Raw genomic sequence first — 24,673 nt, 5'->3', positions numbered from 1 at the left:
AATGAATGTATAAGTTTGATGACACTTTGAAGTATTTAACAAGCACTTTTAATGTATTAAATATTTTGTGTCTTTTATATAAGGTTATTGTTGCATTACAGATGGTATATTTACAATCTACAAAAGAAAGCACCTCCTTATTTTAGACCATTCTGGATAGGAAAATTATCAGACAAATTTATTACACTTATGTTTACATGCATAGATCTGATTCAAGAGGCATAGTAACTGCATCATAAGATTAAAATCATTTATCTTTCTGAAATAAAGCTCTTCCTTGAGTAATTGTGCAAAAACATACAACCTACCAACAAAGCCTCGATTGAATCCACTGAGTCTGTGAATGTTTCTGAAATCTGGTACTCCTCCTACGTATAGTGGTTCCACCAAATCGAGCCCCTGGAATCTTCCAAGAGCTGTTCCACTGTATGGACCATTGCCATCGACATACATGGTTCCTGCAACCAAGTAGTGTGAACATAACGTCGGGTAGAGAAGACTGACAGTAAACTCTGTTTTATTTGTATTGCAATATAAATCTATGCAATACCATGAATGAAAATAAGTCATATTTAAAATTAAAATGTAAAATTAAAAAAACAGAGAAACATTACACATGAACAGGGTTTATGCCACTTGGGAGAGAAATACAGATTAAATGCATGAAATCATGCAATTTCCAGGTTTCAGGTATCAGGTAATGATGAAAATTTGTTGAAGAAAATCATGTTCTCAAATCAAGCAGCATTTCATGTGCTGAGAAACGCAAACAAACAAATATATTGTGATGTGATGCCGGAAATCTGCAATATGCCCATTGGCTGGGCGGGGCTTCACTGAGCACGTTCCCGTGGCAACACAGAAGGCACCACTGCTGGACGGAAAATTGTTGGAACACATTTCCACAGCAATAAATACAACTGAGGAGGCAATGCATTGCATACACAGTCACATCGATTCCTAGGCAAAGCATATAGAAATGTTTTTCGTTCACATGGTAACAAACCTGCAAAGACCAGTAACAGAGAAGAAGGTGATCTCCATACATTTCAACAAAAACCTATCTCAGGGACAGAACTGACCAACAGAAGGCAGAATATGACAGTACACAAAAGAATAAGTCAGAAGTGAATTCTCTATTTTATGTCGCGTAGTTAAGTAACCTTTAGAGTTTTATCATTGTTCATAGTTATGAAGTGTTATAGTTACCGTAAGATTGTGTTACAACTAACTGTAGTTCCACCTGGTGAATATCCAATAAAGCGATTCATACAAATCCAGAACCCATTAATTATTTGTCGCGTTACCAGGATACGTGAAAACTGGTGTCAGAATTGGTTGGATTTGATTGACTGAAATGATTATTGGATTGAAGAATGAACTGCATATTTGCAGCACTGTTATATGAAAATGCAGATTCAACAGATGATAGAATGTCTGTTGGCCAGCCAAAAATGAAAGAATGCATGCAAGCCTCAGAGAAGAAATTCGGTCTTGTCAAGCAGAAATGAGATCAACAGTTGATGCCTGGATAGCAGACATAAAGGATGGCCTAAAGGAGACAATGACATGCCAAGAAACGGTGGAGGCACACCTGGAATGTGAGGAGCCAACCTCAGTGGACATGGAACCTGAAGAAGAATATTGGGAGTCCCTAGAGATGTCATACTGAAACCGGACAAAGGATGGAAGAAGTGGTGTAGGGACCTGAATCTGGCCACTGAGCGCCACCAGAAGCCACAGGAAATGACCCAGGGCTATTGTGTATCCCAGTAGAGAGTGACCATTGCCGGCAGGAGGATGACCCTCTGTGCAGGAGTGGCATGCCTCAAAGAAATGTCATGAAAGATCAGACTAGGAAGCAGGGGGAATAAGGAGCCCCTAAAGGACAGACGAATATGACTGAAGAAGCAATGCATTGCATACAGAGTCACATCGATTCCTAAGCAATGCATACTGAAACGTTTCCATTCAAATGGCAACGAACCTCCAAAGTAAAGTAACAACAAAAGTAACAACAAAGAATGTGAAAACTCTACTGAAGAAGGGGGTGATACATTCATACATCCATACGTTTTGACTAAAACCTACCTCAGAGAAAGAACTGACCAATAGAAGACAGAATATGACAGAACACAGAAGGATAAGTAAGAAGTCAGAAGTGAAGCCTTTATTTTATGTGGTGTACTCACAATAACCTTTATACTGTTATCATTGTTTGTAGTCATGAAGTCTTATAGTTACAGTAAGATTGTGTTATAACTAATTGTAGTTCCACCTGGTTAATATCCAATAAATCAATTCATACAAAACTGGAACCCATTAATTATCTGTTGCATTACCAGGATACGTGACAATATCGATCTTGGATCAGGATATCCTCACTCTACACAGAAACACGTTAACAGCCGGTCCTAAATAAATGTCTGGTGTGGACTGCTACATGATACAGTGATCGGCCTTTCTTTCTTTCTTTCTTTCTTTCTTTCTTTGCTGAGAAGATATAATACTACATATTCCTGAGTATCATATCTGTCCACAATCATAGGAACTACAGCCCAAAACTGTTGATGCTGGAATACTGCACTGCATATGGGGACAGAGACACCAAGAAACCTTTAACAGATGACGCCCACACTGAATGAGTTCAAAGAAAGAGCTGAAATTTTTTAGTTAACATCACAGGTGAAATTTGTTTCATTTCTGAATACTTTAACAGTGAAAACAACACAGCAAGCCACGATCAAACCCTGGATGACATCAAGAACCTCCTCATCAGGATAGACAGGCGGCACAAAATCTACCCCATACAAGAAGGACGATAGGAGTACGGACACGAACCTACGTGGTTTAAAAAATGTTAACTGTTGACAATAAAGGTTTTTTAAATAACATCAAGAAACTTTTAAAAACTTTACAACACCAGGAAGCTGCTGTGATTGTGAAACGTTCGACCTTATGTGTACTGTGCATTATAGGATATAAGGATATGTATTAAAATAAATCAAAACACCTATTGTGATGGTAGTTTCCAGTTTGTAATCATGTTCCCTCTGAAGATGGCCCATAAAGACTGAAACATGTAAGGGAGATAAGTTTTAACGTAGTAAAAACTTACATGTCACACTGGACGGAGTGGTTTGTATTTATAATTGTTAGTGTGACAGACCAGAATGAAACAAATCAAATTTACTGAATTGTCAAATTTAATAACAACTCACAGTATTCATCCAGTTCTTTCAATTAGGGCGTGACATTGCACACATACTAGCAGACAAATGTGCAACATTTAATGAATAAATGCACAACCAAATATTAGCAGCAAGAGCTTGAAAAGCCAATATAATTATGGCAATGAACAGAAAGGTTACCTGCACTTGTCCTTGCCTTCAGGACATACCTACTGAGCTATGAAGGTATAAAAATCTTATATAAGCCCCACACCATACACAATATTAGAGTTCTGATACAGCTCTTACAAATTATGGTTAACATACCCACCATTCACACTCATGCACTGTCCAAATCTTTTCAAAAAAGATGGCTGCGATGTTTGCGATGATTCAATTTTGAAGATGCTACTGCATACTGTTCCAGACATATGAGGCATTGCACAGTTACTGCAGATTACAGTTGACACTGGGTATAGCTTATTCAGATAAATCACATTTATCAGAGCACTGCATAATATTGTGGCATGCTGCCCAAAAAACCAGAATATTATGCTAGACAATGGCTCAGTAGTCATGTTTCTGCTAAAATAAGAAGTGAATGCATCATTGTCTGGGTGGCAAATGTAAACACGTTCACACAATAACGTGCGCATGGGCAGACGGTTACCGCAGAAATGGAAACCAGAACTGTTCAAGGGGGTGTCTGCTACTCCAGCTGCCTAACAGATGTAAATGGAAGCCACTTCAGAAGCCAGAAGTTAGAAGCGAAAAGCGAGATGTCGGACACAGAAGTCAGAGGAAGAAGGAAAAAGTGAACTAATGTGCTTTTGAGAGGCAGACACAGAAGACCTTTTTTTTTTGTGTCTTACAGTTAAAAGTAATTCGAGCGTATTATAATAATCTGCAGTTCTGCCTGGTGGAATTGCTCAATAAATCAATTCATCTAATCCAAAACCAATTAACTGCCTGTCGCATTACCAGGATACATGACAATACCATTATGGGCCTTATTACAGGAGGAATGGTATAGTAACAAGATAACTCTGTAAGGTATAGAATTTAAATAAAAACTGGCCTTGCTACAGGCATGACATGTAATGCAAAAGGTGCATTCATTAAATCTTGAATCTCTGCGAGAGGCTGAGCTTTGGTCAATGTTGGTTTAGTTGGAATTGACAATTTTAAGCATCCTGATCATAAGACATCACAAGAACTATGAAATAAAAAGAACAAAACATTTTCTTCACTATATTCGACTCATTACCTTGCTTCCTGGTCCTGCTCAGTTTGACAGTGTGCCACTCCCCAATACGGATCGGGTGATCAGACCTAATTACAGCGGGACCAGAGCCAACATCAAATCTGAACTCCACATAGCTGTTGTTCAAGCCAAGGGACACAAAGTCTCCACCACCTTCTTTCTGCTGCCCATTGTAAAGGATTAAACCTGGAACAGCAAAGCATCATCATATTTCACCAATTATTCAGCACTTTCCCATACATACACACATGCACACAGGCATTCCCCCCCTGACCTCATACTTCTTACTCATGCAATGTGACTGAGAGATTCATTGTCATCTTTGCTGCATCATGCTAAAAAAGTCAAAAGTCAAAGATTCTCTGTGTTTTGTGTGCACCCATGACCATTTTCAGAACCCACCTTCCACAAAACTTATCACAGCCTAGCCTAACTGTGACAATCTCCTACAGAACAGTGTGTGAAATTTGTGGAAATCATACAAAAGTTCTAATATTATGAAGCACATTCTCTCACAAATTCTTTTGGTCAACACTTTGAACAAATCATTTAACATGCATGACAGGTGGTCAACCATTTCACTCTTCATTGTGAACATTTGTTCATCCATCCACTCATCTCTGAACATTCTACACCATTGTCTTACGGTTCCTTCACTCATTACATTTTGGCTGTAAACTGCTGTGAATAATTCATAGCACTCATGCTTTCAGGGTGAAGAAAGCAGATAACAGCATAAATTTCGCAGCTGGTGAGATTATCAATCGCAGAACACATCATAACTCACCCTGCGGTGACAAGAACAAACACTAGGTGACCAGACATACAATGGTTTACAAAGCCATGAGGCATGTGGCTCTACCTTGCATGAGTGAGCTCTCCCCCTCTCCTACATTAGTTGCCTAAAATAAACCAAGGTTACTTTCCAAATAGCCCTTGTAAAATTAAGTAGATTTCGGGGTTCTCATAGTGGTAACTATGAAGATTAATAAGTTCTGCTATCTGACACCATGGAGTCTGGTAGATTGTTACCAATGTTTTGGAGGAACCTGCTCTCTCCATCTTCTACCCTGAAGATGGAGGCAGCAGGTTCCTACGAAACATCTGTAAAATCTATAAGACTATAGGCAACACACCCCAGAAGACAGCGATCTTTCCAATCAGGGAGAGTCAGATGGGCAGCATTTCATTTCATTTATTCACCTTCCATAAATCCTGTCGAGAGTACATTCTCATGCGGATGTGGAGATCGTCCTAGTTACAGTCACAACTAAGTATTACAGTTGTCATCCAGTAACATACACATTTGTATAAAATACTGCTAAACATTTACAATAAAATAAATAAGTTAATTTTAGTAGTAAAAGTGATGGCAAACCTTGTACAGTTTTATACAGTTTTTATTGTATCTATGTTAAGATTCAAACTTGACTATTTCCACATCTCATGGAACTTGTTTCTGTATGGATTTATGGAAATGAAATGAATGAATGAATGAAATACAGGTCTATTAATTAAAAATTCAATAGTTAAAACACAATGCCATTAATGAGTTTTGAATAACATACATTAATTATATAATAAATTGAAATAAAGACTAGTACACAGTAATATAAAGATTATGTATATCTAAAATAAGCATCTAAAAACCAGAACACAGACTGACAATCTTGTCTTCTTTTAATTGTAGAGCAAGACAACTACTCACATCTTAAAAAGATTTATAACCAAAATATTCCTGTAAAGAATAAAAGAATGTAAATATAAAATTTGTTTTAATTGTACCTCAAAACTCTTAGTGTCACTCAATATATCCTTAATATATTGTGGTAGATGATTATAGACCTTTGTTCCTAAACAGTAAACTCCCTTTTGGTATTTACTCAAATTTACAAGAGGCTGATGGAGATTTATTTTGCTGTCTGGTATTTGTTCTCTGAATCTCTGTTTACTTTGAATTTGTTTCTGTTTCTTATCACAAAGAGCATAAGAGATAGTATGTACTGAGATGCCACAGGTAAGATTTCTAATTGTCTAAATAAGTTCCTGCACGAATCCCTCCTTCTGCATCCCAACATAATTCTAATTATATTCTTTTGCATTCTAAAAATGTTTATACTTTGGGGTGAGTTACCCCAAAAGGGTAAACCATAATTTATAACAGAATTAAAATAAGAGTGACAAACCATTTTTAAGGTGAAGAAAGCAGTCTGAAAGCCTCAAATCTTACATTTTTAAGGTATTTATGGACGTGTATGGTTTAAGCGATCTTATTATGTAGCAGACTGCACTTAGTTTAAAACTAATATACTCAATGTGGTATTTCCAGCTCATTGTGTCATCAATGAATATTCCAAGAAATTTAATACTGGATATAGATGTAATTTGTTTTTTATCATATACAATTTTTATTTCAGATTTAGGATTTTTACTTCTAGCTGTAAACTGAATGTAGTGGGTTTTGTTAAAATTTACAGAAAGTTGGTTTACCTTGAACCATTCATTTATACTACGAAAAGCATTATTTATATTTACACAGAGATCATCATAGTTTGAACTGTTAACTAACAAACTAGTGTCATCTGCCAATAATATAGGTACAGTTTTATCATTTATAGTTTTGGGTAAATCGTTTATATAAATGAGAAATAACAATGGACCCAGAATTGAACCTTGCGGGACACCATGTCTAATTTTGCCCCATGTCAAAAATTCATTGAGATTAAGATTTATGTTTGTAATTAAAACCCTTTGATATCTTATTTCTGAAATAATATTCAAGCCATAGTTTCGCTTTACCCTTTATCCCATAGAACTCCAATTTCGACAACAGAACCTCACGATTAACACAATCGAAGGCCTTTTCTAGGTCACAAAAAATGCCTTCTATTAAGCTTTTGCTGTTTCTTACAGATTTCATTCACTAACTTGTATATAGCTTCATCTGTTGAAGATTTTGTTCTAAAACCAAATTGTTCTTCCACTAAAATGTTATTGTTATTTAAGTGCTCAATCAATTGAATGCTCATAGCTTTTTCTAATACCTTAGAGAACGAAGTTAAAGTGATATAGACCTACAGTTGGAAATTCCTTGTGATAATGAATTGTTGCATATGCGAGTCAAAGGAGAGCTAATGAAAAAGGAACTCATTCTTAATACTTTAGTAGATATTTCATCATATCCATAAGTTTTTTGCTTTGAGAGATTTAATTATATTTTCAACTTCCTTAGTTGATAAAGATTTAAGTTTAATATGTGGAAAGGGATTTATAAAAGTTTTCATTAAATACTGAAAGGGAGTAGTGTCTGGAAGGTAACTAATATTAGTATTAGTTGTTTATTTTTTGCATTTTTATTTTCAGCTACAGATAAAAAGTAATTGTTAATGGTTTCCGCAATTACTTGCTCTTCTTTAATCCATTTTCCATCCACCTTTAATGTGCATATTTCTTCATTATTTGGCCTCTTATTAGTTTATAATTTTACTATATCTCATATGGCTTTATTTTTATTTTTGGAATTTTGAATTTTGTTATCATATTTTAGCTTTTTAGCTTCCTTAATGACCTTAGATAAAATTTTACAGTATTTTTTATAATAGTTTCTTAATTCTGAATTATTACTGTTTCTACGCTCCATATAGAGTACTCTTTTATGCTTACAGGATGTTATTTTTCCTACAGTAACCCAATCACTTATTTTGATTTTTTTTTTTAAACTGGAATAGTAAATTTTCAAGTAAGTGTCTAAAAAGGAGTTAAACATTATATTAACATCATCACTAGAAAATGCTGAGTCCCATGTGTCATAACTTAGTTTAATTAAAATGTCATTTATTGTGTGTTTATTTTCCTTATTATTTTAAATTGTTTAGCATGTGTTCTCATGTTTATTGTTTTAAATGTTATGGACTGTGCATCATGATCAGACAATCCATTTATTATAGGCCTTACAGAATAATTTTCCCTTCTAGTAATATTCATGAAAATATTATCAATGGCTGTAGCAGAATTTCCTTGAACTCTGGTGGGAAAATTTATCGTACTTATTAAATTATAAGTTCTCAATTAGGTATCTAATTTGTTTTTCTTTTCACTATCAAGAAGGTAATTTATATTAATATCCCCACAAATAATATATTCTTGTGTTGAGGTATATACGTATTGTATCTAGTTTTGTTAAGAATGTATGAATGTTTCCAGTCGGAGCTCTATATATTGGAGCTCTATATGTTGTAATTATACACAGTCTGTTGGAGCTCAGGTTTAACTTAACAGCACATACCACAATTTTTTTCTTTACAATATTTTTTTAGGTTATATTTAGAAATTTCAAGCTTGTGTGTAGATAGATGCATACTCCTTTTTCATACAAGGTTCTACAATAGTTTGCTCCTAGTTTATAAGAATTTATGTTCAACTGTTGCAATTCCAAAAAATTCATGTAATGTTCTGTAAAACATAATATGTGTGGGGAGGCTGGGTGTAGATGACTTAACAGCTCATTTGCTTTCCCCCTTAAACCTCTAATGTTCTGATGGCAAATATTTAAGAATTTGATATCATTTTCTTTTTTGGTACTCCATTTAAGGAAATATTTCTTTTTGGAGCACCTTCATTTACCATAAAAAATCCTTATTTTTCATACCTGATAGTTTTTTGAGTCTGTCTGATTTGCATAAATGGTTCATTTTTTTGCTCTGTAGTTGTTTTTACTGAGCATCTGAGCATCTGCAATGCCCAGCTCTTCCTTCAAAATTTCTATAATTTTTAGGGCAGATTCCAATTCCACTGTGATCTTACTCACTTCTCACTTTACTCCTACACAACACTGACATTGTAATACTGAGGGTTTCATTATTTCCGTATTAATAACTGGATCATCACTCATTTCCACATCCACACCACCCACCATCTTGGACTTCCTTGTATATGTAGCATGCATGGGAATAAAACCGGGTGCAAAACCTACTAAGGGAAAGCTGACTGAGGGGCTGAGATGGGAATGGACATAACTGGTTCAGCACATGGGCCAGTGAACTTCTGTGGTAATAAGAAAATGGAACCAAAATACCAGGGAATTTTCACAGCTGAATATCAACTGACTGTTAAAGATCATGTATAGCATAATTAGAGTATGGGGGGTCAATTACAGAGCACTTCCATTAATTATGTAAGTGAAAGAAAAAGTTAAATATTTCCGTCCAGTGTGACTGGTTAAGATTTTTTCTTATTTAAATTATTACATTAGTAGTGTGACAGACCAGAATGAAACAAATTAAATTATGTGAATTAACTTAAAATTGATATGAACTTGATGAAGTTGGAGTACTAAAGCTCTAATACAACTGCAGAGAAAATGCAATTCTCTGTTCCATTTAAGAACTTCCACATTATATACACCAGTTCACAAGAGTGGAAATATCATGGATGGTAATGATGAGTTCAAAGAAAAACAGTGTTGTGTTCTTACCATCAGAACTTTCAGGTTTGAACGATACTTCAATGTTGAACTGCAAATAAGCATCAGGCAATGTTGGCAAGGCCATGAAAGAAGTTGGTGCCTGGGCAAAATATGGCACTACACCAGTCACTACCAGCACAGTTGGGATGTCCATTTTCACATTCCTGTTTCGGGCTGTGCACACATAGGTCCCCGCATCCACTGCGCGTACATCTGGGATGGTTAGCATAGCCTGCAATGGAAAGTGCAAATGAACAGTCTCAACAAATGTAAGCAGCAAGACAACACGCAGTGGCCTTTCTGACACTGTTACATCAGTTTCAGATTTCTTTTGCAGCTGTTGCCTAGAAACGAATGTCAATTCATAACTGTTCACTAGCAACGGCTGTTCCTCTGGCTCCACAGTTCTTGCTTTGAGCAAAAACGTCACATAATCGATGTTTAGGGGCTGGTAATAATGCACAGCTTAAAATGAACATGCAAACATAAAAAAGTGGCACAGTAACACAGAATGCCTGATTTTGTAAACCTGATGCCTCTGTCTCGCTCGGGTAGAGGGATTTACCTTCAAATGTTACTCACTTTCCACAATTACCTTAAAAATTCACCCACAGCCTGCATCACTGTTCTCTGCAAAGGGAGGTTGCGATGAAGGAGCAGATTAGAGTAATGAAGTGGGTATGGAGAACTGAATGGAAACTTCCATGTAATATGACACGAATTATGGAAGAACTAGTCTTAACCTTTAACACACGTACTTTTAAATTGCCAGCAGCCCTCTGTGGCCGGAATTTAAATGGCCCTGAGTCTTTAACATTGCAGACTTTAAAAAAAATATATACAAATTCTCCGTTCTGTGCAACATAGAAATACGAACTAAAAACTCCCTGAAAGGCAATAAAATTTTCTACATATATACAAAAGAGCAATTTTTACAAATGAAAATTAACTGTGATTATTTTGCCATGAAATACAAAATATATTATAAAAATCTAGAGGACTTGCCTGTAGTTTTTTCAACCTTGAGACTTGGTGATATTGTAAATATAATCATATACAATAATATTTTGTTCAGACTATGAGAGTTTGAACTGCGTCACTTCACAGTTTACGATACCTCACACTCTGACATGCATGCCACTTCTCGAAGTGGTCCGCGACACACAGCGCAACATCACACTTTTTGCAATAGAAAATGCTGCTCCTGCAAAGATGCCTTTTACTCGCAAAGTAATACTGCTCAGTAGGTTTATACCTCTTCCAAGACACAAAATAAAAATGATATATAAAGAAATATATGAGTCTGACACTGACTTTTTAACTGATAATTCGCTACTGAAAACCAATCCTTGAATACGTCACACTTCCTTGAAAGCTCTACAAGCACTAACATGCGAGGACAGATGAATATTTACTCCCCAGTTCTCAAAATAAAGCTGGGCTCTATTTGGCTGACCAGGTCATAAACAGTCACATCTAAATGTGGAATGAACCACTGACATGACCTTGCATGGGTTTTTTTTTTGGTTTCCAACCCAAGATGAAACTGTCAGCACTCCCAAAGAGAGCAGGTGTCCTGCCTCATATATACTGTGATATGTGTACCTGTTGCTGGGCAATGGGAGGTAGAATGAGTTACCACGAAGACAGACCCTTGATAAACGGTCGGTTGCCAAGTTACACAACAGTGGAAACGAGGTTATGCAACAGTAAGGAAAGCAGTGTTTCTCCATACCATGCCAAGCTGAGCTGAAGTGCGCTGGTTGGTATGCAGCAATAAACAACTCTCAACAGCGGTGCTCAGCAACACCTGTAAACACGGTGTTTACGCAACAGTGAAGCGAGGTGGGTTTTCCACTGTCTGACTGAGGGTTTATAAGAGAGACTGGAATGCCTAAGCAGTTGGTTGAAATATTGCAGCAGTCGCGGAAAGAAGACCCGGACGTGTGGTTAGAAGATTTTATATGACATTGTGCAATAACTGAGAAGTCAGCCAGTGAAGACTTACTGTGTGTCTTCAAGACTTGGTGTGTGCTGTAGTACAGTTATATTGGGGGTGTGTAATTTAGAGAGACTTGAATAGCTCCCGCGTTATTAATACATGAAGACTACTGAAGATAGAGTGAATAGATTAGTGTGTAGGGTTTGTAAATTGTCTAAACCAGCAACNAGAGCACATATTTACAGCAAAGGAAGGACACAAATGTCATGATCAAGCTGAACATTTTCATGCTGTGTGTTTCAATCATAAAACAGTTTTATGAGAAGTTTACTCAGTGCAACATTCTGACATTTTTACATTAGATAAATCATTTAAACAACATTTAAACAATTAACATAATAACATGCCCATACCAGAAATGTACCATTCTCTATATACTGATACAAATATTCTGAAAAGCACCCAAACATAACTATGAAACTAATAAATGAATGCACATGATACTCCTTCATAGCAAGGGTAGCAAAACATTGGCACTTGCATCCAAACGCACTCAGTCATGGCAACCTGATACCACAATTTTATATTGCAATTTATGCACTGTATCACAGCCGGGTCAAATTAGTGCACACTTACCAAAGTTGACACCAGAATGTGTAAGCAAATACAGAAATGGAAGTGTGATTTAGTTATTACAGCAGTGAATATCATGAAAGTGTGATGACTCCAGGAAATATTTCACTAACATTCACTGGCCATGAGTTGCACTGATGTGACACCACGTGCACAGTCCAGCTCATTCAATGTATATTTTTTTCAATATTAACACACTATAACCTTAGTACCACAGAATTCATTATGTCCTATTCCAAACCAGTGAACCCTACCTATGTACAGAGTACGTGAGCTAGAGACTCAACTAGAGAAGGGTCTGGCTGTGGTAATATCTTTGAAGAATAGCATTTGAAACTATACCATATGTACTAACAAGAAAGAATGTAATTTCTTACAGCATGTCTCCAGTGAAGACCAGCAAGCAAACTCTTATTTCACCTTTAATGTAACTACCACTTCAAAGAACAGCATGTACTGATTTCATTTTGCCCACTGCTAAATATTCATATCAATGAATAGTTCACATTAAACTTACAGATCTCAATGCAGAATATGCTTCATGTCATTTTTTTCTATAATGAGCCATTTTATGAGAAACAAAAAAGTTTAAAGGCTAATAACTGGTCACTACATGTATAAGCATTTGCTTTTCTATTTTTCTTATTTCCAGTAAAGGATAAAAATGCAATTTTTCTAATCATGACAGCAAGAATTATTTTTGTATTATGCCAACATTTTATACAAAATCCCTAACCTAAATGAAGTTGAACATAAGAGACAGAAAAGAGGGGTTTATGGATAAGTAAGTGGTAACATAAAAATTGCTTGTTTATTTTACCTTGTATTGCAAGCACATAGTCTTCATCATATGAGCCTGTGCTTGTTCGAGCAGTACACCGGTACACACCACCATTGGCTGGCCTCACTTCAGTCACTCTGTAAGTAGGACACATGAAGTATGCCAACAAAACTGCCTGAAAATTACACTTCATATAAACGTTTTGGCATGTCAATAACCAACTTTATTACAGTGCCTACTCTTTACTGACACCTTACCGCCATCTTTGAGCCGACTGTCTAGGTAATGTGGGACCCTCAACGTCTCACAACCCGACGGACCTTTAGAGCCTGTTACAGGGATAGCTTAGCTTAGCTTAGCTCAACTTCACTTTACTTTACTTTACTTTACTTTACTCTTTACTGGCTGGTTACTGCAATACAGTAATGGCATATGGGCATGCTGCACTTTTTCAATACTAACAATGTTACGCTCACTTAAGATTCAATGAAACAATAAATGTCAAATCACAGAGGATGACACGGGTGAGGCATTTATAATGTGGGAACATCCCACATACCATCACACTGTTTCGCCGATCAACAGACAACACTCACTCCTAAGTCAAGAGCACATTGCTGTCAGCTCTCATATTTATACAGCCCCTGCTGTTCAGCTCACTTTTCACCATCATGCGGGCTAACCAATCACATTGCTTCCAATGCTCGCATTTATACAGCACTCGCTGTCTTGCCCACATTCAGATCATTACATGTGCTAGCCAATCGGCGCTCACAATCGCAACTGCGAGTTTCGCTCCTCCATCAAGCATGGTATAAAAGGCAGAGCCCAAAGCTTGCAATCATCAGTGACCACATCAGCCAGTCAGCCATCACACCTAGACCAGAGCAATCGGTCTTCGGAGTCATCGGCTTTTCACTGCATCAGGGACGGCTGCCTCGGCTCTCCGGTGGTCATGCCCAACACACCGGGCAACTGGCGCAGCTGTCGCCACTCCAGCAACTGCGTTCTGCGACCAGATGTCTCCCAGCAACCACGCTCTGTGACCAGGCAACTTCCGGCAACTGCCGCACTGCAACCAGGCAACTTCCAGAAACTGTCACACTGCGACCAGGCAACTTCCAGCAACTGCCGCACTGCGACCAGGCAACATCCGGCAACTTCCGCACTGCGACCGGACAACTAACTCAGCTGCCGCAACATTAGCCAACACACCATAGCCAACATCTATCTATTTCTATTGGCGCACGCAGCCCTACATCACTAGTCTTTCAGACAGGCCTACTATCAAGGAACAAACGCCCTTTTCAGGGCCCACAAACTTTCCGAAGTGGTTGTCTATTGGAGTATCGACAAATCCCACAATAATCAAGAGCTGAAAGATCTACATCAAATTTTAGATGACATACCTAGAGGGATGAGACCGTTTGGGAACAGATACGATGATACAAAATTTATATTAAAATGGATCCTAAGAAACAGAGTACGAGGGTGTAGACTGGATTAAATTAGCTCAGGTTAAGATCCAACGGAAGGCGCCTGTGATCACAATACTGAACTTTCATGGTCCATGAAGAACAAGGAACCTTTGAAAAGCTGAACAAATCTCATCTTCACAAGAAATATCATGCACAAAGGCACTGTAAAATAGTGTATTGGGCGTTTCATCATTATTTGAAGAAATTATTCTCCAACCATGTGAAGCCTCTACAATCCTGATGTTACTTCTGTCCAATGCCACTGCTTGGTCAACTCATTGTCCTCTCTTTCTTGGTCTTCTCTCTGCCCATACTGTATTTCTTGTCCTCTATACTCAACTTAAATACCTACTGACTTTCTGGTCTAACTAATTTGCTAAGTGATTTGTTACACAACACTACACTCACTTAACTCATGATTTGCAACACTCTCTGTTTCACATCTATATTTCAACTTGACTAAGACTGTCCGTCCTAATGCTTTGCAGTCTGTCTCTCTCTCTGTCCGACTCTCTCTCTCTCTCTCCCCATCCCCTGCCTCCCCCCTCCCTCTCCAAGAAGATTCCAAGCCCGGTCTTTGGATCAAACTAGAGGTGTGTGCAAGCTGGCATGTGCACCCCCCTCCCCCTTCAATGGCAGCCACAGAGCTAAGCTCAAGCAATAGTATAAACATGGCAGCCACAAAATATCCTGTTACTTTTCTGTTTGTCACAAATAGTTAATGATTCACTGTAACTGGGTACACAAAATTCTGTACAGCAACAGTTCTTGAACACAAAAATTGGTGACTTGCGAGTTATCATAATTACGAATCTTTCAAATTTTATCTGCCAACTTGCAAGGCCAGATTTCTATAGTAACAAGAATTTTCTGCATTAAGTCACATCACCTTACGGTTTAATCATGAACTTAAGTTCTGCAGTCTTCTCAGGGTTTCTTCTTCCTTAAATAAATAAATTACATATTTTACATAAATAGCAACTAATCTAAATAAATCTTACCTCAACAAGTTTCCAGCAAGCTGAACATTGTTTTCCAGCCTTTCCCCCACTTTGCTCCATGAGAATGTGACAGGAGTATCTCCTGATGCTGAGCATCGGATATCAACAGTGTCACCAACACGAATTACATCCTGACTAGCATCAATTCGTACTGCAAGGTTGGAGACACCTAACAATAATAACATTGATGTAAGAAGTTTGAAAACATTCATCACATGTTCATTCATATCTCTAGCATGAAACAGACTCTTTAGGACTACCTGAATGAATTATGAAGTGAGTCAATGGATTAATTAATGCATTATGAGTTAATCAAATGAACTGATTATTTGCAACTGAACAGGACTCTTTGAAACTTGAAACTGTCCTATCAAAACAGACATAAGGATTCCAGACGGATATGCTTCACATGCCAAGTTTTAAGCAGTCCTGGTTCCCCTCACTACAACCCACTTACCATTATAACAATCAAGTCTTGATAAGCATGACCAATGATGAATGATAAATAAAAGGAGTTCATGAACTCCAGTCTTAAATCACTCGTAAAACTATAAAATTTTATAGACCACAGAAATTCATTTAAAGATCATCAAACAAAGAGTCATTTACTGAGAATTAATATTCTACATAACGAAATTATTGAAAGAACTCAATAATCTCTACCCACCAGTCCATAAAGTTAAGATTAAATCTTATTAATAAAGCAGAGGATACAGACAGGATATGTGACATGTGGAAGAAACAAGACGTGCTCACAGTTTAGGATGGAAATCACAGTGAAATGTGATCACTTTGGAGACAGCCTTAGATGATAGGATAATATTAAAATAGATCTTAGACAAAGATATGTCAATGTTACTTAACTTGAATGGGCTCAAAATTGGACGGCAGTAAGCTTTATTTGAGAATGACATTTGAATTCCATTGTTTCTTGACACAGAATTTTATGTAAAACTGCATTACCTAACACAGACAACCACATTGAGTTTAAACTGAAGTTGTATAGACATATCAGTGTTCAAACATTAAGATCATCTCTCAAAGCAAATTTTAAGAAACAAAAGTCAAATAAAAATAATAAACTAACATAGCATATCAACTGGTTCTATTTTATTCAAGTGCTACATGCCAAAATAAAAGTAAAATGCGAAATCTTGTTCCACTGTTACACCATATGCACAGCTGCTACATGTAGCCATAAAATGTTATTACAGTAGCTTTGCATACAGTGCAGGATTTTCCAATAGACATACTACTGCATTACTTCAATGGAAGTTCCAGTTCATTTTTTATGAATATTGTAATTTATGAGAGAATATTTTAAAATATAGGCTCTTACTGCATGGTAAATTAAGAAACATTATGTAATATGTATTACAATCTTTATGAGACATTTAAATTTTTTATTAAACTACATTTTCCTGACCATCCATCCACTGTGACACAACATGCTATGGACTATTGACAGAGGACAAATGCATGTGAGAGAGATCCATCTACATGACTGCATAGCTCAGCTTCTATGAACAGTATCAAAAGTTGCTGGTTCCACTGTCTCATAGGTGACACATCAACCTATAAAACTTACTAAAAGTTATTCACTTAAGAGGTTTTACACATCACATAACTTTTAACTTTCTAAAAGGTTTTTACTACATGTATTGACCAATTTGGAAATCATCAGGTGTTTAAAATGACAGCTGAGGAAATTGCTGTGCTTCTGTTATCGTGAGTTTGGTTAATAAAATATGATCCCCTCTATGCACTTGTGTAATGAGGGTGATGTACTGCTCTTCCTGCTGTGCTATACTGTGTCTCTTTATGACTCATACTAAGTGTAGCAGGATGCTACAATATAATATTCAATGAACAGTATTTACTCCAAATGCTAAGAAAGATAACAAAGAGTATGGACGTGGAAAGAAAGGGAACTAGGTACAATGATGACATAGTTGATGGCTTGGCAAATACACAGCCATAAGCCCATCATGCCACCACCAAAGCAAAGAACAGCTCACTAGACGCTTTCCTTCCTGGTTGACTAACCGGGAGGTTCACCAAAATGCCAACTCCGACTAGGCACTGGATATAAGGTCATTAAGCAAGTTTTTCAGCAATTAAAAGTTTCACTACTATCACATACAAAATCCCAACACTGAACTCCACTCTCACCTATTTCAACCAAATTCATTTCCCCATATCCAATTTTCCTAAGATATGTTTTAGTATTACTTTCAATCTACATCTCTCAGTAGTTACTACCACTAGGCTTGCTAACCATAATTCTGAAGGTCCTTACTGCATCTGTATGAGTGCTGTGTGTTGAAACCATCCCAAATTCCCTTATCCAAACAAAGTAAATAGTATGAAGAAAGAATCTTCCATTACATAATTTTCTCATAAGAAGGTTTTTAAATAATTTTATACTTTAAGTACAGCTAATATTTTGGACATTATGCAGTGTCATTATTTCTTTAAACACAAAGTTTCAAGAACTGGATCTGTTTCCATCATCACGTGAGAGGGAGGACAGATTCTATTCGGCTGGGTACATTATAAACTGCTAGTTTCAATCAGTGCAGTGGGAAGAAGGTTGCCTCCCTTACAATCTGGTGATGGAAACATGTTCAGGTTCTGAAACATTAAATGATAATGGACGTCTGATTTATGTATATTGTCATCTGAAACATTCTGGCTTAATTTTCATGCTTTCTTTTTTCTAAGTGTGAAACCTGTGTGACATTAATGTAGGGTTACATATGGTTTTAAATATTTTGATTATTCAGCATTCTTAGCAAAGTACAAAATGCATTATTTGAAGGTCATGTCTGTCCATGTGGCTGGAATGATATATCAGGGACCTATATATCACTGGACCTATTTTCTTAAAACACAATATGGGACAGTTCCATCAAAGTTGCTGGGAAATTCCAATTTCCAGCCACATTCATGCATAATAAAGTTTAGTAATAAGACCACAGTGTTTTCATGAATCCCACAAACCATGTCACAAATTTTGTTGAAATTAAATATGGCAGACTTCCATCACTAGTTGTCAGACAGTTCCAACCTACAGCCATAAAAAGCAAAGTTTGCATGAGGACATAACTGGACTTCTCTCTACTTTATGATGATGTTAAAATCATAAAATGTCATTAAGACACTAGAAGTATAACTTTAACGCTAAAAGTGATTATCAGATTACTAAAATATCTCTAGTTTTTCATATGCTTCTTCTCTTCACAACATGTTTCAACCACACATGGATCATCATCAGGCAATTTTTCTTTTGTTTTCGGGGAGACCACTGCACTGTTCACTTGTCCATCGTGCTTCCATCCACGTCATCGTTTAGTTTTTGTTTCGTGACTAGAATGCTGTCATTGTATAGTTTTTCAGCTATCGTAGTTTTTCTGTGCCATATTTCTCTTGTATATGTGTTACTAGTGCGGTCTTCCTGTACACTTTTAGCATCTTAATGGCATTTCATGATTTTAACAACATCACAAAGTATTAAAGTTACACTTTTAGTGAGAAACATATTCTAGATGTCTTTTATATTTTAAAATATTGTTGCATTATTGATGGGTGCTTTAATAAAAAGGATGATCAGACAAGTGTTTACTTATATGGACTTCACTGTACAATTCGTTTAAACACATTTTACTCAACCTAACTAGTTTCATGGGTACTCCAAACTCTATCACAATATTGCACAATACTTCCTTCCTAACTGAATCATAGGCTTTCTTGAAGTAAACAAATAGCTGATGTACTATCTCATTCTACTGCAACTTTTTCTCCAGTATCTGACGAATGCAAAAGATCTTATCCATAGTTGATCTGTTATGATGAAACCCATAGTGATGATCCCAAATAATTTAATCTATGTATGAACTCAACATTGAGAGAATATTGGATAAAATTTTGTATGAAGATAATATCAGTGATATCCCCCGATAATTACTACAGTCAGTTTTATCACCCTTCTTGTGAACTGGTACAATCATAGACTTCTTCCATTGATCAGGCAATTTTTCCTTAATCCAAACAGAAGTAATTATCTTATGGACTTTGAACGTAATATTTCGCCTCCTGCCTGAATAAGTTCTGCCAGAATTTGATCACTACCTGGAAATTTATAACTTTTCATTTTCGCAATAGCAATTTCAAACTCAAAAGGGCTAGGATCAGGTACTAACGGCTCAGCTGTATGCATTTCTGTCTGCCTGACATCACTGACCCTATGTACATTCAATAACTGAGAGAAGTAGTCTCTCCACCTATTCAAAATGTTGTGAAAGTCTGCCAGCAGACCACCATTCTCATCCTTCATTAAGTAACTTCAAGGTGGTTGACCCCTCTTAAAGTCATTTATTCCTCTATACAGGTCTCTAATGTTCTTGTTCTTACTGTTTGTTACAGACTCATAAATTTTGTCCTTCACATACAGTCAACTCTCGATTATCCGGGGGCGGATTAACCGGTTTGCGGCTTAACCGGGGCTTTTTTTTTAAGTTTATATGTTGTTTAATATTCATTCACTTTTGTTTCACATGGTGAGTTGTAACACTATTTTCGCACTAGTGTGAACCGAGCTCTGCATTATTTCGTCCCGTTATGCGAACACAATGTTCTAGGGTGGGGGTGAAAGAATGCAAGAATTTTTGGAAAGTTTCAAGGACAAATACACCGCCCCAGGTTATTTAACGGTACCATCTCAGTGTGAGAGTGCATTGTGAAAGTAAGTATCAGTTTCTTAATATAGATCTTCAAGTGCGTTAGCAAAATGTCGGGGTTTAAAAGGAAGCGTGTTGTGTTAAGTATTCAACAGAAACTTGAAATTATCAATCAGCTGGAAAAAGGAGCTGTAGTTAAACAATTAGCAATGCAATACGGTATTGGAGAACAAACTGTTCGTGATTTGAAAAAACAAAAGAATGAGTTAATTTCCTTTGCTTCGTCTTCTAATTCAAGCGGAATGAAGAAGAGAAAAACCATGAAGAAATCAACATACGATGATCTCGACAAAGCGATGCTGACCTGGTTTAATCAACTAAGGGCACAGGGAACAACAATAACAGGACCAGTTTGTGCTAAACAAGCTAAATATTTTTTCGAAGCACTTGAACTAGAAGGGAGTTTTGACGCTTCTTCCGGTTGGCTAACACGTTTCAAGCAGCGTCATGGAATACGAGAAATCAGTATTCAAGGTGAGAAATTGTCAGGGGACTTGTCAGCATCAGATCAATTTTGCACCAATTTTGATAGTTTTGTGAAAAGTGAAAATCTGCTGCCAGAACAAATCTATAATGCCGATGAAACGGGTCTTTATTGGAAATGCTTGCCAACCAGAACATTGGCATTTCAAAATGAAAGACAGGCTCCAGGTCACAAATCCAGTAAGGAGAGATTGACAGTCTTGTGCTGTTCTAATGCATCAGGAACACACAAACTAATACCAGTAGTTATCGGCAAAGCGAAAAGACCACGCTCTTTTAAAGGAACAGTAGCTTCAAGTCTGCCTATCCATTATTTTAACCAGAAAGTAGCTTGGATGAATAGAGCGATATTTAAAGAATGGTTTGATTTTAAATTCGTGCCTCAAGTTCGTGACCATCTAAAATCCCAAGGCCTACCTGAGAAAGCTGTGCTCCTCATTGACAATGCGCCCTCACATCCTAACGAAAGTCTCCTGAGGTCAGATGATGGAAATATTTTTGTGAAATATTTTCCCGCTAATGTTACCGCACTTATCCAACCAATGGATCAAGGAGTTATCTCAAGTATGAAGAGAATCTACAGATCAAATTTGCTACAAAAGTACATCGATGAAGGCAATGATCTGACGTGTTTCTGGAAGTCCTTTTCAGTATTAGATGCCATATACGAGATTTCAACAGCGTGGGATACAGTAAAGCCATCTGTATTGAAAAATTCATGGAAGAAACTGATGCCTTTCATCACTAATGAAGATGACGAAATCCATGGATTCACTGGATTCAGTGAAAATGAGATAGCCATAAAATTGACAAAAGTGGCTAACCAAGTTCATGGTGGTGAAGAAGTCAACGAGGAAAATATAAGAGAGTGGTTTAACTGTGACTCGTGTGAACCGGGCTTCGAAATGTTAAGCAGTGACGAAATCGTAACTTCAATGGGGGTGCAGCCAGAAGAGCGGGAAGAAAGTGAGAATGAGGAAGAGGTGGACAGTGTTGCCAGTAAGAAAGTATCACATGGTGCTGCGCTTAATCATTTGGAATCCTTACTAGACTATCTTGAGAGTGAAGAGGACAGTTTATTAAGTGACAAGCTAATATTACGTAGGCTTCGTACGGATATCCGTAAAAAGGAAAATGCCGCGAAAAAGCAAAAGACAGTATTAAATTATTTTAAGTGTTAAGTGTGACCGTAAAAAGTGCTGGATGTTGTTGAACAGTGATTGAAATAACTAATTCATACTGAGTGTAATGTAAAGAAAGTATTAAATAGGCCATGAGATGACATAGAAATGAGGATGAATAAATTTAAATACAGGTAGGTCTATAGTATTATGAAGGTATTAAAAGGTAAAAGGTAAAGTTGTTCCTCTGCTCAACGAATTAAGCCCTACGCCATTAAGGCGTGTGGGGGAGTGGATGTATAGATCCAAATTTTCTTGACCTCGGCACTAGTTGGAGGTGAGTGGTCAGCTTCACGCCCCGGCCGCTTTACCCCCGGGGAAAGAGCCCCCGGTACCCATTGGATAGGAGGTTGGATGGACCCCAGAGCCGGTCTGGACGATTTGGAGAAGTTAAAATTCTTGACCCTACCGGGACTCGAACTCCGACCCTTCACAGTCGTCCAGCCCGTATAATAAAATTTGGCTTAACCGGGTTTTCGATTAACCGTGACTTCCATCCCCACCATTAGCCCGGATAATCGAGAGTTGACTGTATTCCCTCTTTCTCTTCCTGAAATGCCTGCTGATTTCACGTCTTATATTGTTCAGATTCTCCCCATTAATTTTGCTTGGATCCTGTAATCACAATTCCACTTAACAACCATATTAATCTGGTTCCCATAAGGTAAAAATGGAACTTTCCATGTATCCCATAAACTGTTCGACAAACTGTGTTCAAATTCAATATGGGAGGCTTTTACTGATTCACATTTCATTATGCCTACTGCTAACTAACCTATTTTAAAGAATGCCACTGGTAATTTTGTGTACTAAATTCAGCAGTACACATCCTTTCCAGTCTTGTTTAATATTTTAGGTTTTCAGTCAATTATTCACAAAATTCAAATTCACAATAAATTCAAAGGCAATTACCAACAATCCAATGGGAGCCTGCTGCATCCAGACCAATGTAACATTAACCGCAGCCAACAAACCAAATAAATCCCTAAAAACTCTCAACATAAAAATGGTAAATCATGTAGTCTCATGATCCAACATGCTGTCAGTAGATAAAATGAAACATTAGTCCAGCTATTTAACTGTCACACCTTCTACCATTAATTAGTTAGTATGCAACTACACCACCTTCAGCCAACAAGGAGCTTAACAGAAATCAAAATTATTTAAAGTGAAAGAATGTATATGTATAAAACTTAAGCCATATTTTAACACCACACAGTGACTACTACAGCAGAAAGTAGCAAAAATTATATGTACTTTGCCACATTCAGGGTACTGAATATATAGGCATGTGAATGTAGGGAAGAAACTGTCTCAAAGTGTCAGTGTACACTAAATTCAAATGGCATGGCAAAGGGTTAAAATTTCATTCCAAGTTTATCCTTTATAGCACATATGAAACACTGTTCTTCAGGTTCCACAATACTAATCACCACAAATATTTCTGCAGAGGAGAAGTTAAAGGAATACTAATATAATATAAGATACTAACCCTGTATATTTTCAGGAATCTGTTACCTCTAAATTAAGTTTCATAATTTAAATACAAACAATTTTGAAATATAAATAAAAATGAAACCGTCTTCTGTTGGTACAGTTCTGACACAATCTGTGGTATCAGTGCCTTCTGCTGAGGCATTGCCAGTAACTCAATATATTCTAAAGTAGGAGCTACCATAAAAAAATGGTCATAAGAGCGAAGAATTGAACCCACAACTTCTGTGATGCCACCATGTAATTCTCTCATTTCCTCACTTAGTATTAAAAATAGGTATCAACTTTATGAATGTGAAATTCTCACAGCAGTCACTCTGTATGGCTTTTGGGGTTGTAATGAAATGTACTTCAGAGCTCATCTTGACACCTGATCTGCTGGTTTCATGCTTTCCTTAGTGTTTAATCCTGAATATGGACAACAGGCTTGGTGCCAAAACCCAGAAGACAATGGTCTTCAGCTATCAATTTTGTTCCGATTTGCAAAACCCAAGTTATTAATCCTCTGTGTAGCAAAATGTAATAAAATAAGAAAGCCCTTCTCATCCTGAATCCAGCATTAGGACTACTGAGACTTTTCACAGGCATCACAGAACATAGTCATTCCATTGTTTCAGAGATCTTCCCAAATTCCTTTTCCATTTGGTTGCTATTTCAAGATCATTTTGGAAATCATGCCAGAACTCTTCCTATCAACATGTTCCTTCCATTTTCTTTTTTTTAATTCACTTAGTGGGGGGCAGAGTCAAACTGGGTCCACCCAGCACGGCGGCCACTGATCGGCCTACTGTAGCCTGCCTCGGGTGATTATGATAATGGAGAATTTAGTGGAATGAAGATTAGCAGGGGAAACGGTATAAAAATATTTAACAGCCTGCCTGATTATTTAACTGATTTAGTACATGATAAAAAGAGTTTATAAAAGAAACAAGGGATGTCCTAATACATAATCTGTCATATACTGTTGATGAATTTTTGCTCTTCTGTCGGGATCAACAGCTAAGGAATAGAAGGGGAGTGCATGCTGACTGATGGATGTCCCG

General features: G+C 37.1%; 2 protein-coding genes across 2 annotated transcripts in view; both read right to left on the bottom strand.

Moving 5' to 3' along the window:
* LOC117282018 (basement membrane-specific heparan sulfate proteoglycan core protein-like) overlaps nucleotides 1-10,124 on the bottom strand; it is a 45,292-nt gene extending 35,168 nt beyond the window's left edge. The window contains exons 1-3 of the mRNA XM_033755520.1: nucleotides 9,908-10,124; nucleotides 4,438-4,620; nucleotides 309-458 (exon numbers count right to left, since the gene is read on the bottom strand). Coding sequence (XP_033611411.1) covers nucleotides 309-458; nucleotides 4,438-4,620; nucleotides 9,908-10,052 — 478 coding nt within the window. The 5' untranslated portion in view covers nucleotides 10,053-10,124. The remainder of the gene's footprint in view (nucleotides 1-308; nucleotides 459-4,437; nucleotides 4,621-9,907) is intronic.
* Nucleotides 10,125-12,416: 2,292 nt separating this feature from the next.
* The window catches only part of LOC111874594 (basement membrane-specific heparan sulfate proteoglycan core protein), a gene marked incomplete in the record, with an annotated part of 357,246 nt that continues 344,989 nt past the window's right edge, over nucleotides 12,417-24,673 (bottom strand). Inside the window, 3 exon segments of the mRNA XM_033755519.1 lie at nucleotides 12,417-12,471; nucleotides 13,294-13,391; nucleotides 15,734-15,894. Of these exon segments, the coding sequence (XP_033611410.1) occupies nucleotides 12,446-12,471; nucleotides 13,294-13,391; nucleotides 15,734-15,894 (285 nt within the window).

The sequence above is a fragment of the Cryptotermes secundus genome, unplaced genomic scaffold, assembly GCF_002891405.2.
Source record: "Cryptotermes secundus unplaced genomic scaffold, Csec_1.0 scaffold1415, whole genome shotgun sequence".
NCBI lineage: Eukaryota > Metazoa > Arthropoda > Insecta > Blattodea > Kalotermitidae > Cryptotermes > Cryptotermes secundus.
Note: the sequence above shows the minus strand (reverse complement) of the source record. Positions and strands in the feature narration are given on the sequence as shown.